Raw genomic sequence first — 18,255 nt, 5'->3', positions numbered from 1 at the left:
CTCTGATAAGCATTGTTGCCATTCCCAAAAGCTTGAATGCTTTGTTATGATACTTTTGGGAAACGCAGCCCTGTTTGAATGCACTATCAGCAGTGAGTGAATGCTCTCTGTGATTTATTGGTTCTGTCTTGCAACATTTGCGTGTGTTCAGATGAGCAGGAAAATAGTTCTATCCTACAATTACTTGCGAACAAAGGTTATTCGTCCAATTCAATGCATTTGTACGCATTATTATTATTATTTTAAATAAACAAAATCACTGGTAAATAAAACACACCTTAGTATCGATATTTTTAGTTTGAGTATCGATACTTTCGATACTCGCGTCAGTATCGATATATCGATACTTAGGATCGATACGCCCATCCCTACAGTGCAGTGCTGGGATCTGCTCAGAGAGAGTAAAGGACGCCAGGCTAATATTAGAGGTTATATATTGCTGATAGCTTTTTTTATGTTAAAAAAAACATAGGGTGTTTTCAGATCTTCTCAAGGTTGTGAGCAAAGATAACACTTTTGTATGCAAGCGTGTGTGATGGAGCGAGTGACTGTATTTGCATTGCATGTTTGTCATAATTACAGTAGAAATACCAGAGGAAATATATATTGGGGAACCTTTGAATATTTTGTTGGTCAAGTCGAAAAAGTTGTGAATAAAAATTTTTTTTTTTTTTTTAAATTCTCAATCGTCAGTAATTGGTTTCCAAAGAAATAACCAAACGGTAATCACACACAATCGTTAAGGAAAAAATCTGGATTTATTCCAGGGCAGGCTTATACAGCTCCATGCAAATATGCTTACTCTCATCACACATAATGGTGGTGAGGCACTAAATTTGTTTTCCACAGAGAGAAACTAATTAGTTGAAGAAAGAAAGTGAGAAAATGCATAGAACCCATCACAAAGACTTTATTATGAATTGCATGGTGCTTGTGTTTCTCGCGAATGTACAGTGGTCTATGTGAGGCTATGTGTTTCTTCTAGTGTGCTCGGTTCCTCGCTCACAATTTTTCCTCCTCCCTCTCTTTCCCTCTCTCTCAATCTGTGTGTGCATAGTCTGGGCGCCCTGCCAAATAGAGTGTTTTTTTTGAATGAATACCTGATGAGGCTGCTGAGGCTGACTGGGGGAGGAGGAGCTGTGTTCTCTAGAGCTCTGTGTGTGTATGTGTGAAGAGCAGAAGAGAGAGAGAGCTGGCAGTCTGTTTGCCTTGCATAACATACGCTGTAGCTCTCACACAGTAGGGCTAGTAAAACAACGCAGACGAGGGGACTTCCTTTTACCCTCAGCCCTCTGAGCAATTGTCGAAGGAAGTGGAGGAAAGTGAAGGCGGGGGGAACATTGGACATGGAAGAAAACATAAATCAGAGGATTGCGCGTGTGACCTGATAGCAGAGCTAAACCTGGACAAAGGACAGCTTGCTAGTGGGTAGAGTGAGTTATACTCGTAATGCAGAGAGAGAGAGTGAGTTATTAAATGCACCCCTATAAAGAAAGGTAAGACATCACCCTTAGATGAAATGTTTGCTTGGTTTTGATTCATACATGCTTATTGCACATACTATATTATTCTCGTATTCCATGAAGGGAAGGAAATATGTGCATGTATTTGAGAAATCCATTTATTATTATAATTAATAATAACCAATAGGCTTTGCAGGAATAGTTGCAATTCTGTGCAAATGTTTCAGTGTCATTCTTTATGCTGTGCTCTTTTGCTTATAGGGGAGAGAGAGAGAGCAGAGAAACAGGCTTTAGTCATTGTAAAGGCAGCAACAGCTCTGTTTGGATTCATGTCTAGCTTAGGACTCTCTAGACTGCCTTTTAAAGGGACAGGCACCCATATAAAAGGTCGTTAAGTGCAGAGAGGAGCTGCTTATAGGCGCTAAATGGAAATTAGTGAAAATCCTTTGAGTATATAGGTGTGTTTTGTGAGGAAAGACGTTAATATGAGCATTTAATTTCAGAGCAGTTATATTTGTATGCACAATCATTGGCAATGGTCCAGTAATCTCTGAGATGACATCATTGAAAAAGGTGTCACAGCACCCTGCTAGTAATACGTTCCTGGGGATTTTGCATTAACACACTGTTCACAGAATTAACTTTGTGTTACATACAGTACATAGCAATAATTATGTGACGTTATTTTTGTTTGTGTTGCAGATAAATTAGGAAATGAGAGTATTTTCATTCAGAAGTCTTTGTTTTTGTGCCAGTTACTCAGACATGTTACATTAGTATTGCTTTTAGTAGTGTGTTAATGTCTTTGTGTGGGTTTATAGGTATGAATATGATGCATTGATGACATTTGAACTGCGGAGGGCCTGCAGAGCATGAGATCTACTGTTAAAGAACTAGAAGGATACTGCAAGTTGTTAATCTTTCTGGCTCTTTGGCTCAACCACACTGTGAGCGTGTGTGCGAACGTGTGTGTGTGTGTGTGTGTCTACAACGGAAATCACCTACAATTATTTATTAAAAAAATTAAACAATGTCTTGAAGCTGTAAAAGAATGGTTTCTGAAGGTTAAATATAGGGTTAAGCTTAATTTAACAACAATAGTAGTCGATGGAAAGACTTATTGAGGTTATTTCGATAGAAAATCCATCTGTTGTTGACATGAACTACAGCTTTGTGGCACTGAATCAGTCACAAGAAGTAAGAGAACAGTCATGAAGCATCACTTTTATGTCTTATGTGGATGTATTGTCTTGCAGGCGTAGGTTGAGTTAGCTATTTTAAATTGTTGGTGTATTTCAGTAGTGCTTATTGAAACCCCCTGGAAATAGACAGGCAAATAGTGAGAAATAGCGAATATGCACATACAGACACACAAATAATGTGTGAAATTTAGGCATTCTTGAAACTTTCTCACAAACATTCCCTCCCAAGTTCTCCTCTAAGCTGTTACACATTTTTTTACCATAAGGAATCAGCAAGCTTCTGCATTCAAGTATTTCAAAGGCAGAAGTACATCTTAGAAACACAAAACCCATGCAAATATTATATTCAGAAGTCTTATAAACCCTCAGTGGAGGATTAAGCTTAATTTCCACTGATTCAGTCTCTCATTAAAGCATTTTCATAGCCTCTGGTTTTTAGGTTAATGGTAAACCATTTGGTCTACCTGTATTGTGAAATTTTGTTTTTCACCCAGTTTTAGAATCTGATAATGTATCACAAAAATGTTTGTTATGGACCCCTGTAAATGCATGAAATGATACATGGGAATGCAGTTATATCTATATGTAATGTTTTAATATACTTTTATTATGCTATGTGCGTTGAAAGCTGTGTAAGACTCTGATCTATGTGATCACTACAGTTCTATTGTTCTTTGATACATGAGCACTCTGCACCAAATCACATATGCATAAGCGCGTATCAGTCCAATGGATATGCTGATGTGTACGTGTGTGTATTGTGCTCTTGTGTACAATAGACTGAAGCATTTAATGGCTGTGTATGGTGTAAGCTGTAGCAGGGGAAAGTAGGGCAGTGATTGGTGCAGATCTACTGTGGTGAAGGGAACTCTCCCTTCTATTCCCCCTCCCTCACTCTCTCTTGCTCTCTCTCTTTCTTTCTTCTCCACTGTTACACTCTAACTCAATAACTATGTTCGCTTGCAGGCAGAGCTCAATGTGGGTCAGGAGAGCCAGTGTTCTCTCTTTCTCTTCATCTTTTTCCTGTCCACACACTCTTTCTGCATATTAAGTTTTCATCCTGTGCTCTCTTTATCCTCATTGATGTATGTAGATGGACTGTATGAATATGCAAACATTATTAGTCCTCCAAACAAAGTAGTTTCGCTTTCACAACGAAACACACAGCACCTCCACGACATGGCGGCGGCAACAATACTAGAGCGAAAATCAAAGTTACGCCTTCTTTCTTTGTGTATACATTTGGGCGGTGTTATGCAAATCTTCCCACACAGTGACGTAGACATGTGGGGGTGTGTTTAAATGAGGCGTTTTAGGAGGGCGTGGACCAGTCTTAACTTTTATAAAGAATATCTCTTTGGGTTTGAGACTTTAGTCTTTGCAACTTTAGGGGTCTTATCTATTCACGAACAGCTTGTAACACTCCAAAGAGAAAGGAAAACTTGAAATCGCATCATATGACCCCTTTAAAGCATGAAGCCGATTTAGATTTACATTTGATTATGGAGTCGTGTTCATTGTAGCCCCTTAGAGATCCATCACTTATCACTTGAATAAAACCGTGAACATCATTCATAAATGCATTAACATTTATACATGGTCTCACTCACTGAACATAGGTTTTTTCACTAAACTGTGGTTTACGCTAATACTTGGAAAGGAAAAGGAAGTCAAAGTGTTCAGTAGAAAAGGTGAAGGTTTGATTTGGTTAGCAATAGCATGAGGTAATTGTCCCCTTCCTTTAGCATAGTAAATATTAATTTCCAGTTGCTAAACAAAATCAATTATATTCCATTTCAAATGTGACCCTGGACCACAAACCAGTCATAAGGGTAATTTTTTTTAGGGTAATTGAGATGTATACATCAACAGAAAGAAAAAAATCAAAATATTGAGAAAATCGCCTTTAAATTTTTCCAAATGAAGTTCTTCGCAATGCATATTGCTAATCAAAAATTAAGTTTTGATATATTTACGGTAGGAAATTTACAAAATATCTTAATGGAACATGATCTTTACTTAATATCCTAATAATTTTTTGCATAAAAGAAAAATTTATAATTTTGACCCATACAATGTTTTTTTGGCTATTGCTAAAAATATACCCAAGCGACTTAAGACTGGTTTTGTGGTCCATGGTCACAAATTATTTCTTTACTTGGCCCTCATAACTGAAAGGATGTTACTGTAAGATAAAAAATCACATAATATGCTACTTTTAGGCAGATAGGTTTGAGCTAGTTTCATAGAATCAAAGGCAGTGCAAAAAGGATGCACTTTCTCAATGTTTGTTTTTGTTTTCTGTCTGTCTGATGAAGGTACGGACCAATAGCCATCAGTGAGAAATGATTCCACATGAAGCACATGGATCCTTTCATGACAAGAGTCCTGACAATGGGCAAGACTATAGTAAAAGTGGAGCAAAGTAATATAACAATGAATATCTTAACAACTGAGTTCTACTTTGCACTTTAAAATATCCTGATCAAGACAAGTGGGTTAAAATTCGGGAAAAGCTCCAAGACCATGAAGTCTAACCAGGAGCGTTGTAATGAGTGCCTTCCGCCAAAAAAGCGGGAGATTTTAGCTCTGGAAGAGAAGCAGGTGCTGGTGTCAGCTGCTGTTAGTGACAGCCAGAGTGGAGAGAATTTGGCTTGGCTTGCCAGCGTTGCTACAATGGCTAGCATGGCCCACATCCCCAACAATGCAGGCCCATCACAGAGCAACAGTGCTGAGCCTGACAGCCCCCCACCATCAAATAAGGCTCTCACTGTGGTGACAGAATATCCTCCAACTACTACATCTGCTGGCTTTTCATTCTCTTCCAATAGCTCCACATACAGGGGAGTTTTTTCTGGGCCTACCGTGCTAACATCCAATCCTGCGGTTCTCGCCACAAGCCTTCCTCAAACTATAGGCTCCGTCCAATACACACAACTTCCCCCCAATCTCCAGCTCATAGGGCCCTATACAAGTTATATCTCTTCACAGATTGTGCCGTCCACGACTAGTCCAACACAGCCACGGAGGACACCACAAGAGGTCTTGGCCACAACAGCTGTAATCTCCCAAGCATCCAGCATTGATTCACAGAATCATCATGTGATTTCTTCTATACCAAATGTTTCCCACAGTCAATGCATCCAGGTAGAGAGTGCGCCTTTGGGTTTGACCGTTTCCTCCTCTTCTGCCCAACTGCCCATTCAAATCCATCCACATTCAGTCCTTGCTCCTCATGCCCTGGCCCTTACCCCCTCTCAAGTGGTTCTACACTACACAGATGGCTTCATTGCAAAGCAACCGGACTCCCATCACAGAGAGCTGCAGAATGGTACACTAGGAGAGATTGCAGTGGTCAAGCACAGTGCTGCCAGAGTAATTTCTAGCCAGTCAGAAGGCGACCAGAGCCACAAGCAAAACCACGACCTGGGCCTCCAGACCCAAGCTCAGGTTCTGTTCCCAGCAGACTACAGCACTCATGACAGAACAGGACTGCAGACATCGCTGATGTTGATATCCAGTAGCCACCTTGCAGCAAACAACAACTCAGAGCTCCAAAGTATCTTGGGTAAGGACCACTCATCTTTGCACCTTACTGAGAGAGGAGGGATCTGCATGGGCAAACCAATGTCCAGAGTGTCTGCCCTTACTTCCTCAGACAGCCAAGTTTCTCCTGCCTCCACAATCTCCCCGCACACACTCCTGCAGGCTCCTTACAACACTCCTCAACAAGAGCTCTCCACCAGCCTTTACTCTGCAACACAGCTCCCAATTATTGGCTACATCACCAGTGCTTCTGGTGGACCCCAGCAAGCAGTAACTGGTTATCAGAGCAACGTGCCACAGCACGTGGTGATCTCAGGCAACCCCTCCTTGCTCGTTCCGGTGAGTGCCACTAACATCAATCCAACTACTGCTGAACCAGAGGTCACCCGCTGTTCTGTAATCCCCACTGTAGCCAATGCATCAACAGCTCTGCCTCAGACCTTTATTAATACATCCCCACCTGCAGCTGCAGCTTCAGTCCTACCCAATGGTAAAGACATCACAGTTTCTGATGGAGGTCATGCCTCCTGTGTCATGCCAAGTCCAACCCAAATACAGCTGCCAGTTCTTTCAGCCAGTGTGGTGGGATCTCCAGTTCCTGTAACACCTCCAACATCCACAAGCCCTCACAGCTCACCATCATCACCATCAGCGGGCCTACCACCATTCTTCATGAAGGGCTCTATCATTCAGTTGGCAGACGGCGAACTAAAGCGTGTGGAGGATCTGCGGACAGAGGACTTTGTGCAAAGTGCGGAGGTGAGTGGAGAACTGAAGATTGACTCCAGCACTGTAGAGCGCATAGAGTGCAGCTGCACACCCAATGCTGTCATCATACAGTTCTCAGTGGGAGAGAACAAAGCCCAGGTGAGTCAGTTTCTTTTCAAACCAAGCTCACTTATCATATTAGCAGTAATCTTCGGTAGAGCTTAATGAACCATTGGAACTCAAATATTATTCTTGGTTTTCTCTGTTTTAGGTCTGTGTCGAGGTTCTGGTGGAATACCCTTTCTTTGTGTTTGGTCAAGGTTGGTCATCCTGCTGTCCTGACCGCACCACCCAGTTGCTAGCACTATCCTGTGCTAAACTCTCTGTGGGTGATGTTTGTATTTCTCTCACCCTTAAAAGCCTAAATTATAGCATTCAAAAGAAAGATAATTTTTCAGACTCTGTGATGAAACAAAACAATACTTTGAAACCAGCCAAAAACAATGGGCCAAGTGAGGAAAGACCAACCCAAATGGAGGATCTTAAGAAAGGACACAAAATGACATCAGGAGTGGAAAATACTGCAGGAACACTGGTTGAGACTTCTAACCCAAGAAATGTGTTGACCCTCTTGGAGAATGGGGGAATAATTTCTCAGACACAGGTGAACCTCCAGACCCAGGCAGAAAAGACATGCACATTTAGTGTCGAGAGAGCAGTTAGCCGCAAGAGGAGATGGTCTGCTCCAGAGAGGGGAGAAATGTGGAGGTCACAAGAGGACCCTCAGATTTTACCCAAATTTTCCTTCCTCCCACATCACCTGAAGGTCAGCATTGAGGGCCGCTCCAGCACAGGATGCTGAGGTTGTTCAGAACTCCATAGAGCAGTGGTGGGGAGTCAGTTTCTAACCAAGATATACATTAATTAGCCTTACTTAATTTGAGAAATCACATAATGTTGATTAACTGAATAAAATTTATTTTTGCTTGGTGTCCAAGAAAATGCTTTTGCTTCAATAACAAAGACTCAGAATACTTTCCCCATCACTGCCATGTACTCTAAGAGGGACAAGGAAGAGCAGATTTCTTTTTGGTACTTTGTTGCTTTCCTATCAAATTCATGGTTACTGTAATATTAGATAATTTTACACAAAAATGTCTGTGATCATTTGAGTCATGTAATATTAATCCTTAGACTTTCTTTTAAATCAGCTGGACATGACAGTTTTGGGTTGTATGTTGCAAGGTCTGACCACTTTTTTCTCAGCTTGCTGAGCATTCAGTGTCTGTTAGTCTACTGTGTACTGAATTCATTCATAATCAGGGCTTTTACTGGATAAGGACTGTTACATGGATTGATGGAAACAGTAAGACATTTTGTCATTTGTGTGACTAGAACCAGAGGTCACCCGCTGTTCGGTAATCCCCACTGTAGCCAATGCATCAACAGCTCTGCCTCAGACCTTTATTAATACATCCCCACCTGCAGCTGCAGCTTCAGTCCTACCCAATGGTAAAGACATCACAGTCTCTGACGGAGGTCATGCCTCCTGTGTTGTGCCAAGTCCAACCCAAATACAGCTGCCAGTTCTTTCAGCCAGTGTGGTGGGATCTCCAGTTCCTGTAACACCTCCAACATCCACAAGCCCTCACAGCTCACCATCATCACCATCAGCGGGCCTACCACCATTCTTCATGAAGGGCTCTATCATTCAGTTGGCAGACGGCGAACTAAAGCGTGTGGAGGATCTGCGGACAGAGGACTTTGTGCAAAGTGCGGAGGTGAGTGGAGAACTGAAGATTGACTCCAGCACTGTAGAGCGCATAGAGTGCAGCTGCACACCCCTGTCATCATTCATACAGTTCTCAGTGGGAGAGAACAAAGCCCAGGTGAGTCAGTTTCTTTTCAAACCAAGCTCACTTATCATATTAGCAGTAATCTTCGGTAGAGCTTAATGAACCATTGGAACTCAAATATTATTCTTGGTTTTCTCTGTTTTAGGTCTGTGTCGAGGTTCTGGTGGAATACCCTTTCTTTGTGTTTGGTCAAGGTTGGTCATCCTGCTGTCCTGACCGCACCACCCAGTTGCTAGCACTATCCTGTGCTAAACTCTCTGTGAGTAATTTCTAGCCAGTCAGAAGGCGACCAGAGCCACAAGCAAAACCACGACCTGGGCCTCCAGACCCAAGCTCAGGTTCTGTTCCCAGCAGACTACAGCACTCATGACAGAACAGGACTGCAGACATCGCTGATGTTGATATCCAGTAGCCACCTTGCAGCAAACAACAACTCAGAGCTCCAAAGTATCTTGGGTAAGGACCACTCATCTTTGCACCTTACTGAGAGAGGAGGGATCTGCATGGGCAAACCAATGTCCAGAGTGTCTGCCCTTACTTCCTCAGACAGCCAAGTTTCTCCTGCCTCCACAATCTCCCCGCACACACTCCTGCAGGCTCCTCACAACACTCCTCAACAAGAGCTCTCCACCAGCCTTTACTCTGCAACACAGCTCCCAATTATTGGCTACATCACCAGTGCTTCTGGTGGACCCCAGCAAGCAGTAACTGGTTATCAGAGCAACGTGCCACAGCACGTGGTGATCTCAGGCAACCCCTCCTTGCTCGTTCCGGTGAGTGCCACTAACATCAATCCAACTACTGCTGAACCAGAGGTCACCCGCTGTTCTGTAATCCCCACTGTAGCCAATGCATCAACAGCTCTGCCTCAGACCTTTATTAATACATCCCCACCTGCAGCTGCAGCTTCAGTCCTACCCAATGGTAAAGACATCACAGTCTCTGACGGAGGTCATGCCTCCTGTGTTGTGCCAAGTCCAACCCAAATACAGCTGCCTGTTCTTTCAGCCGGTGTAGTGGGGTCTCCAGTTCCTGTAACACCTCCAACATCCACAAGCCCTCACAGCTCACCATCATCACCATCAGCGGGCCTACCACCATTCTTCATGAAGGGCTCTATCATTCAGTTGGCAGACGGCGAACTAAAGCGTGTGGAGGATCTGCGGACAGAGGACTTTGTGCAAAGTGCGGAGGTGAGTGGAGAACTGAAGATTGACTCCAGCACTGTAGAGCGCATAGAGTGCAGCTGCACACCCAATGCTGTCATCATACAGTTCTCAGTGGGAGAGAACAAAGCCCAGGTGAGTCAGTTTCTTTTTAAACCAAGCTCACTTATCATATTAGCAGTAGTCTTCAGTAGAGCTGAATGAACCATTTGAACTCAAACATTATTTTTGTTTTGTTCTGTTTTAGGTCTGTGTCGAGGTTCTGGTGGAATACCCTTTCTTTGTGTTTGGTCAAGGTTGGTCATCCTGCTGTCCTGACCGCACCACCCAGTTGCTAGCACTATCCTGTGCTAAACTCTCTGTGGGTGATGTTTGTATTTCTCTCACCCTTAAAAGCCTAAATTATAGCATTCAAAAGAAAGATAATTTTTCAGACTCTGTGATGAAACAAAACAATACTTTGAAACCAGCCAAAAACAATGGGCCAAGTGAGGAAAGACCAACCCAAATGGAGGATCTTAAGAAAGGACACAAAATGACATCAGGAGTGAAAAATAGTGCAAGAACACTGGTTGAGACTTCCAACCCAAGAAATGTGTTGACCCTCTTGGAGGATGGGGGCATAAATCCTCAGACACAGGTGAACCTCCAGAACCAGGTAGAGAAAACATACACATTTAGTGCTGAGAGAGTAGCTAGCCGCAAGAGGAGATGGTCTGCACCAGAGAGGGGAGAAATGTGGAGGTCGCAAGAGGACCCTCAGATTTTACCCAAATTTTCCTTCCTCCCACATCACCTGAAGGTCAGCATTGAGGGCCGCTCCAGCACAGGATGCTGAGGTTGTTCAGAACTCCATAGAGCAGTGGTGGGGAGTCAGTTTCTAACCAAGATATACATTAATTAGCCTTACTTAATTTGAGAAATCACATAATGATGATTAACTAAATAAAGTTTATTTTTGCTTGGTGTCCAAGAAAATGCTTTTGCTTCAATAACAAAGACTCAGAATACTTTCCCCATCACTGCCATGTACTCTAAGAGGGACAAGGAAGAGCAGATTTCTTTTTGGTACTTTGTTGCTTTCCTATCAAATTCATGGTTACTGTAATATTAGATAATTTTACACAAAAATGTCTGTGATCATTTGAGTCATGTAATATTAATCCTTAGACTTTCTTTTAAATCAGCTGGACATGACAGTTTTGGGTTGTATGTTGCAAGGTCTGACCACTTTTTTCTCAGCTTGCTGAGCATTCAGTGTCTGTTAGTCTACTGTGTACTGAATTCATTCATAATCAGGGCTTTTACTGGATAAGGACTGTTACATGGATTGATGGAAACAGTAAGACATTTTGTCATTTGTGTGACTATGATTACGAGTGATTTCCGTAAATTGTGTGAGCATGATTTTCTTAACAGAAGCAACCTTCCACTTGTTACTGCCCCCAATAATCCCTTGCTTACATAATGTCATATGAAAGTGACAGGCTTTGCTCGAGTGACTACTTTGAATCTGACATCAAGATACAACAATGAATTTTAAATGATTTATCATTATTTGTTAATTCAATTGCTGATAGTCTTGTAGATATGCAATACTGAGCTTTCACATACCTCATGTGTGCATTTACCAGTTAACCCACTCAGATTGCCTGATCGGATCTGTGATCTCAGTTTTGAGTGAGTAAGCGTTGGAGGAATCTTCACATTGTCAGAGTGGCTATGTAGAGAAGTCTCCATTCAAGTCAGAATTAGCACTTTAAAGAAAGGTTAGGGGAAGTTGAATGAATGGATGGAAACATTCCCACCTCTGTTTTGTTACTACAGCAACAGACCATTTTGAGTGCTGTTAGTCATTTTGTGCATTACTACCCATTTTACATGCAAAGCACTTCGCATTTAGTATTTTTCAATAATGATGTCTTCTTTACACTATTTTAAGTATTGTGGGTCTTAATCAGTCCAGCTGCAATAATAAATTCTTCATTAAAGACACAATTTAATTACCATACAACTAAATCTACGCAGCATCCTCGTTGTTCAAAACAAGCCACGTTTCACAGGTTTCTCAGACAGAATTGGCCTTTTTGTATCGAAACTTGTTTATATAGGAAATTTAGCATCTAATAAAGTTAATCAAATTTATCCAGATATGATCATTTAAATAGTAAGAATCAGTGGGTCAAAGGTGGACAATATGCTGTGTACAATCTTCTCGGTCACCGAAAATCTAAATTTCCAGCGGCCAAAAATGGATTGCTAACATTGACCTAAGACTTTCTGAATGGACTATACTTCAGTCTCTCACAGCCTAATTTTTGTTTGCATCAAAATAATATATAGCTACTGCTCAGACTAAAGTATGTCATCCACTGTGGGTCTTTTTTAAAATGTTGATTTCTCCACACTTAGCAGTATGCTGTTAATGGCCTAAACATGTCATGGTCAGACTTTTAACTTCTCTGCATAGAAAAAACAAAAACAAAATGAATGTCACTATTTTTAGATTTTAATATCCACATGATCTATTTTATCTTTATCTTTGCTGTGCTGGTCATGTTAAACAAATTTAAAGGAATTAATTTAGTACACTGCAATGAAAAATTACAGATAAGGTAATAATCCATAAACGTTTTTTTTTTAATGAAAAATATAATTGGTCTATTCCATAAACAAAAGCCTTATGGAACTATCTTCAGATGTATTTTGTGTGAAACAGTCACAAAATAATTCTTATCTAACTCAACTGACTGTTTAATACATATGAGTGCTGTTATAAATTCAGAAAAAAATCTTTGAATACATTTAAGAATTTTGCTATTTGCACAAGTAGACGTTTTAAAGAGTAAAGCCGAGTGTATGTATGGAGTCTTATAGTTAACACGTCATATTGTCAGCTCTGTAGGTCACCTAGAAACTATACATTTTTGTATGTGCGGTCATGAGTGAGAGTTTTACACTTAAGTCAGTTTGTTGACTGACTTGAAAAAGGTATTGTTGTGTCTAGGGTTATATTCAGATGGAATCTCAATAGACCTCATATTGTAGAAGTAATGCTTGATTGCACATTCAGTCCAATTTGGATTTGGATTTTATGCACTTTTAAAGAGAGGGGACAATGAAAGAGAACTGAAAGGGATTGTTGATTAGTAGCCACACAGCTACAATATGTTTAATACAGTCTATTGTAATGGTGATATTGGTAAGGCAGTAGAAAATTCAGTGCTATGACAATAGACTAAAAACCATTACAAAAGTGTAAGTGTTTCTGGATTGTTGTTTGTTTCATATTTATCATTGTTCTCTCTCTTTTCTCTCTCTCTTTATTTTCCTGTGTAGCTATGTTCATGTAAACCTCAGTGTGTTTGTGCACTGTGTGGATAACTTCATTGAAGACAGTCAGGTTTCAACACTGGTGGCAACGAACGTTCTTTTATCCAGTGTGTGCTATTCTGTTTTAACCTAACAACAGCGATTTATTATCGTCTGCATCAAAAAACGTTTTTTTGTTTCTTTTTAAAAAGAAGGCTATCAACCACTTGAAGGCATAAAAGCATTATAGTGATTTATAGTTCTACTGCATTCTCAGGTTGAGAAACTGGCCTGACTGTTTCTGTTCCTGTATTACTTTTTTTTGCAAAAACGCTCAAAGTTACAAAAACTGAGCTGGTGTTCGTTTTAGCTCCAGTGCTATGACTCATGGGAAGTCACTGGCTGACTATTGCGCCCTCTACAGCCCATCACTGTACATGCACCCAATGTACAAAGAAGGCTAACCTTTAACTAGCATGATGACATGTTGCGAATGTAACTCACGTGCTTGTTATTGAAAATGTATTCATATGGGAAAATACAATTTTCTGTAGTATGTACAAGGTTGGGCATCAACAATATGGCTTTTTTTAATATTATATATATCCAAAGACGGTCAGAATTTGATGTATGCATATGCCTCAATGGTCCATAGCCAGCATTAGCTCTAGCAATACCACAAGGCCTCATTTTGGGTTGGAAGACCAAGCTTGACGTCTAGAAATTGACCTATAACGTACAGTCACTGATCTCATTGGTTTTTGTTTGTTTTTTGTACAGGAAGTTCTAGATGTTTTACCTCCCGTTAAACCTCAATCGCCGGAGTGAAACTTATCTTTAAAAAAGAAAAAAAAGCACATAACTAATTTCTCATTTTCTGATATATTCAATGTAAATTACTATATTTGTGTGATTCGTTGTACCTGTGATATTTTTCTCATTCTTTGACAAGCTCCTTTTCTACAAACTGACAAAAAGCAATTAAGACAGAAGTCAACCTCAACTTTTCTAACTGTGGCGTGTTTATGTGAACAGAGCATCCAAGACTGTTCAGTGAAGTCAGTGATAATTTCTTTGGTGGTGCTTGCAAGTTTTTGTAGCTGTTTTGATTTTTGTGAAATGGTAAGGAACATTGGACTCGGCTTCAGATGGAATCTCAATAGACCTCATATTGTAGAAGTAATGCTTGATTGCACATTCAGTCCAATTTGGATTTGGATTTTATGCACTTTTAAAGAGAGGGGACAATGAAAGAGAACTGAAAGGGATTGTTGATTAGTAGCCACACAGCTACAATATGTTTAATACAGTCTATTGTAATGGTGATATTGGTAAGGCAGTAGAAAATTCAGTGCTATGACAATAGACTAAAAACCATTACAAAAGTGTAAGTGTTTCTGGATTGTTGTTTGTTTCATATTTATCATTGTTCTCTCTCTTTTCTCTCTCTCTTTTTTCCTGTGTAGCTATGTACATGTAAACCTCAGTGTGTTTGTGCACTGTGTGGATAACTTCATTGAAGACAGTCAGGTTTCAACACTGGTGGCAACGAACGTTCTTTTATCCAGTGTGTGCTATTCTGTTTTAACCTAACAACAGCGATTTATTATCGTCTGCATCAAAAAACGTTTTTTTGTTTCTTTTTAAAAAGAAGGCTATCAACCACTTGAAGGCATAAAAGCATTATAGCGATTTATAGTCAAACTGCATTCTCAGGTTGAGAAACTGGCCCGACTGTTTCTGTTCCTGTGTTACTTTTTGCAAAAATGCTCAGTTACAAAAAAATTAGCTGGTGATCATTTTAGCTCCAGTGCTATGACTCATGGGAAGTCACTGGCTGACTATTGCGCCCTCTACATCCCATCATTGTACATGCACCCAATGTTCAAAGGCGGCTAACTTTAACTAGCATGATGAGTCATGTTGTGAATGTAGCTCTAGTGCTTGCTATTGAAAATGCATTCATATGGGAAAATACAACTTTCTGTTGTATGTACAAATTTGAGCAAATTTATGAGCAAATTTGGATTAAAATATCCAAAGACAGTCAGAATTTGCTGTACGCATATGCCTCAATGGTCCATAGCCAGCATTAGCTCTAGCAATACCACAAGGCCTCATTTTGGGTTGGAAGACCAAGCTTGACGTCTAGAAATTGACCTATAACGTACAGTCACTGATCTCATTGGTTTTTGTTTGTTTTTTGTACAGGAAGTTCTAGATGTTTTACCTCCCGTTAAACCTCAATCGCCGGAGTGAAACTTATCTTTAAAAAAGAAAAAAAAGCACATAACTAATTTCTCATTTTCTGATATATTCAATGTAAATTACTATATTTGTGTGATTCGTTGTACCTGTGATATTTTTCTCATTCTTTGACAAGCTCCTTTTCTACAAACTGACAAAAAGCAATTAAGACAGAAGTCAACCTCAACTTTTCTAACTGTGGCGTGTTTATGTGAACAGAGCATCCAAGACTGTTCAGTGAAGTCAGTGATAATTTCTTTGGTGGTGCTTGCAAGTTTTTGTAGCTGTTTTGATTTTTGTGAAATGGTAAGGAACATTGGACTCGGCTTTTGGCAAATATGTCCAGTTCAGTGAATTCCTATATAGTACAAATCTATTGTATCTGTATAATCACTCTAATAAAATACTGTGCCAATTTTAGTTGCCTATTTCCTTTGATGAACTGGGATTTTATTTGAGATGATAACCCTAAAATTGACTGTACGGCTACATACAGATGCTTCGAATTATTCAATGGCAAAGACAAGGTTGTGCTTGACCCCTTTACAAAAGCCTCCTGAGACACTGACATTCTGACTACACAAGCTGTATAATTCCTCATATATCCTCACATATGCTGCATATATGCTGTATACTTCCTCATATATTCCACACGCACTCTTAGAAATAAAATGGTCAGATGTTTTTTTGTTGTTTGTTTTTTGCTGTGATACCATTGGAATACCATATATGGTTTCCCTAAAGAATATTCAGTGAGCCACTCTTAAGGCTGATGATACACGGGGCAACTTTTTTTGAGCAATGTTGCTTGGGCACTTTCACGTTGTGAATGGGTAACAAATTTCTATCTGGATACTTTAGATCGGTTGTGGGCCCTGTGTCTCACCTGGTTGCCCGTTGACAGCAACATTGCTCAAAAAGTTGCCCCGTGTATCATCAGCCTAAGAGAATCATTTTTTTATTAGGGTCATGAACATTTTATAATTTAAAGAACCTTTTGCGCATTGAAGAGTTTCCATGGATGCTAAAGGTTCTTCATGGAAACATAGATGACAATAAAGTGTGTGGTGTGATATGTTAAAAGATTGACACTGTCACATTTAACTTAAAGGAACACTCCACTATTTTTGAAAATAGGCTCATTTTCCAGCTCCCCTAGAGTTAAACAGTTGAGTTTTACCGTTTTCGAATCCATTCAGCCGATCTCCGGGTCTGGCGGTAGCACTTTTAGCTGTAGCTTAGCATAGATCATTGAATCTGATTAGACCGTTAGCATCTCGCTCAAAAATTATCAAAGAATTTCTATATTTTTACTATTTAAAACTTGACTCTTCTGTAGTTACATCGTGTACCAAGACTGACGGAAAATGAAAAGTTGCCGATATGGCTAGGAACTATACTCTTATTCCGGCGTAATAATCAAGGAACTTTGCTGCCATACCATGGGTGCAGCAGGCTCAATGATATTACGCAGCGCCTGAAAATAGTCCCCAGCACGCTCCCTGTGCAAGCAGGTGGTCACGTTGGTTATGTTGATGGAAGTTAGCCTATTTTCAGGCGCTGCGTAATATCATTGCGCCTGCTGCACCCATGGTACGGCAGCAAAGTTCCTTGATAATTATAATCTTTGGCCCCTTTTTGCTGCTTGCAGCTATATTTTTATAGTTATCTTTATCTTTTATATCTTTATAGTTATCTGTACTTTACTGTACTTGCTTAGCCTCCTCAGAATTATCATAGCGTTATACTAGGTATAACCTTTGCCATCAATTCACTTTTGACAGATCAGACACTGGGTACATATCAGTACTGTAACACATATAGCATATCAGTAGTTACACGTACAGTATATTGGTAGAGTTATATGTGCAAAACGTGCATCTCAGAACTTTAAAATGTGACTCTGTACTATACAGTAAGGTTTAAAGACTGGAAGTCATCAAGATTTGCTTATTCAAACGTTTAAATATAATTTGCATATTTACAAAAATATAATACAGCTAAATATGGGTGGATCAAGTGAAAAAGAGTTTGTGTGTATAGTGTTATAGTTTGTATGACCAAAAGTGCACATGGAAAGATGTAATACTGGGGATTTAACATCCTAAAATTGATTAAAAAAAAAAATAAATGAATAAATAAAAAATACCAGGCAGGTATTAAAATGTATGTAAATGCTCTTTATTTCATAACAAAATATGGATGAAATGCATGTCAATATGAAAGAGGACATATTTTATGAATACTGCAGTAGCACTAGAAAGAAACCCTTTTCATATAATTTAATGTATTTTCTAAAATATTTGTAAGATAAAACTGTATACACACAGAGACAAATATAAAATACACCTTTAAAAATCCTTTAAGATATAGAATAAAGTTGATGTGGAGTGTTATCTACTACATTTGTATTTACTTGTGTGTCCTAATCAGTGTTGGATAAGTTACTTCAAAAAGTAATTAATTACTAATTACATCATCAACATTGTATTTAAAGTACTTTTCTAATTACTCTGTCTGAAAAGTAATTTAATTACTCAATAAGTAACTTAATTACTTGAATCGTTAATTACATTTTAAAATCCCTATAAACCTTGATGCATAGACAATAGAAATGAAAATCTTATTTTAATTTGAGTCAAACATGGAATAGTTTAGCCTTTTAGCTTTAAAACAACTGTAATAAACATTTTTTTAAATGTAACCTTCTTTGGTTAACAAATAGAATTACTCTGCAAAATATCTGAATAAATTA

At 39.6% G+C, this 18,255-nt stretch overlaps 1 protein-coding gene across 3 annotated transcripts in view; it reads left to right on the top strand.

Annotated features, from left to right (window-relative positions):
* Nucleotides 1-12,593, top strand: part of atxn1b (ataxin 1b) — a 14,938-nt gene extending 2,345 nt beyond the window's left edge. Inside the window, exons 3-5 of one of the 3 annotated variants that reach the window (XM_016532135.1) lie at nucleotides 4,984-6,062; nucleotides 9,061-10,076; nucleotides 10,189-12,593. In XM_016532135.1, coding sequence (XP_016387621.1) covers nucleotides 5,192-6,062; nucleotides 9,061-10,076; nucleotides 10,189-10,779 — 2,478 coding nt within the window. In that variant the 5' untranslated portion in view covers nucleotides 4,984-5,191 and the 3' untranslated portion in view covers nucleotides 10,780-12,593. Of the gene's footprint in view, nucleotides 1-1,199; nucleotides 1,497-4,983; nucleotides 7,079-7,190; nucleotides 8,294-9,060; nucleotides 10,077-10,188 lie in introns of those variants that run through there. The other 2 variants (XM_016532134.1, XM_016532133.1) reach the window with 2 other exon arrangements.
* The last annotated feature ends 5,662 nt before the right edge of the window (nucleotides 12,594-18,255 follow it).

Source organism: Sinocyclocheilus rhinocerous, unplaced genomic scaffold, assembly GCF_001515625.1.
Source record: "Sinocyclocheilus rhinocerous isolate Xijiao unplaced genomic scaffold, SAMN03320098_v1.1 scaffold241, whole genome shotgun sequence".
NCBI classification, from domain to species: Eukaryota; Metazoa; Chordata; class Actinopteri; order Cypriniformes; family Cyprinidae; genus Sinocyclocheilus; species Sinocyclocheilus rhinocerous.
The sequence above is the reverse complement of the archived record's forward strand: the minus strand, read 5'-3'. Positions and strand labels throughout refer to the sequence as shown.